Source organism: Alligator sinensis, unplaced genomic scaffold, assembly GCF_000455745.1.
Source record: "Alligator sinensis unplaced genomic scaffold, ASM45574v1 scaffold1035_1, whole genome shotgun sequence".
NCBI classification, from domain to species: domain Eukaryota; kingdom Metazoa; phylum Chordata; order Crocodylia; family Alligatoridae; genus Alligator; species Alligator sinensis.
The window spans coordinates 148865-149283 of record NW_005842555.1 but is presented as its reverse complement, the minus strand read 5'-3'; the positions used below and the strand labels follow the sequence as shown (position 1 = coordinate 149283).

Below are 419 nucleotides of genomic sequence, written 5' to 3'. Positions count from 1 at the left end.
TTATTTTCATCTTCTTTATAGGTTAATTGCCTAGCACACACAGGGGTTGTTTTTTTATGTATCCATTTCCTGTGGGTTAGCAATAAATGCAGCTGCACCGCTCCTAAAAGGAGGCTGGAATTTAGGAAGTTTAACTGTGAGATTGTAATTCTAGGCCGTTTTAATCTCCTCTTCCTGCAGATATGCAACAACCGATGAATGCGATGACTCAAAACTTTGCAGCCGTGAGCCTCAACGCCCAGCCCAACATGATGCCTGTTCGACCTCCAACAAGCCCGCTCGTGGGAGGGCCCGTTTCTGTGGGATTGGGGATGCCCGGCGTGATGACGGGTACAATGGGTATGACCTCCGTGGGAAGCACCCCGATGATGAACCAGGGGATTATGGGGATGAATGTCAGCATGGGGATGCCAGCAGCA

At 49.4% G+C, this 419-nt stretch overlaps 1 protein-coding gene across 1 annotated transcript in view; it reads left to right on the top strand.

Moving 5' to 3' along the window:
* The window catches only part of CLINT1 (clathrin interactor 1), a 47794-nt gene that overhangs the window by 45739 nt on the left and 1636 nt on the right, over nucleotides 1-419 (top strand). Inside the window, 1 exon segment of the mRNA XM_006032195.2 lies at nucleotides 181-419. This exon segment is cut by the window's right edge and continues 24 nt beyond it. Within this exon segment, the coding sequence (XP_006032257.2) occupies nucleotides 181-419 (239 nt within the window).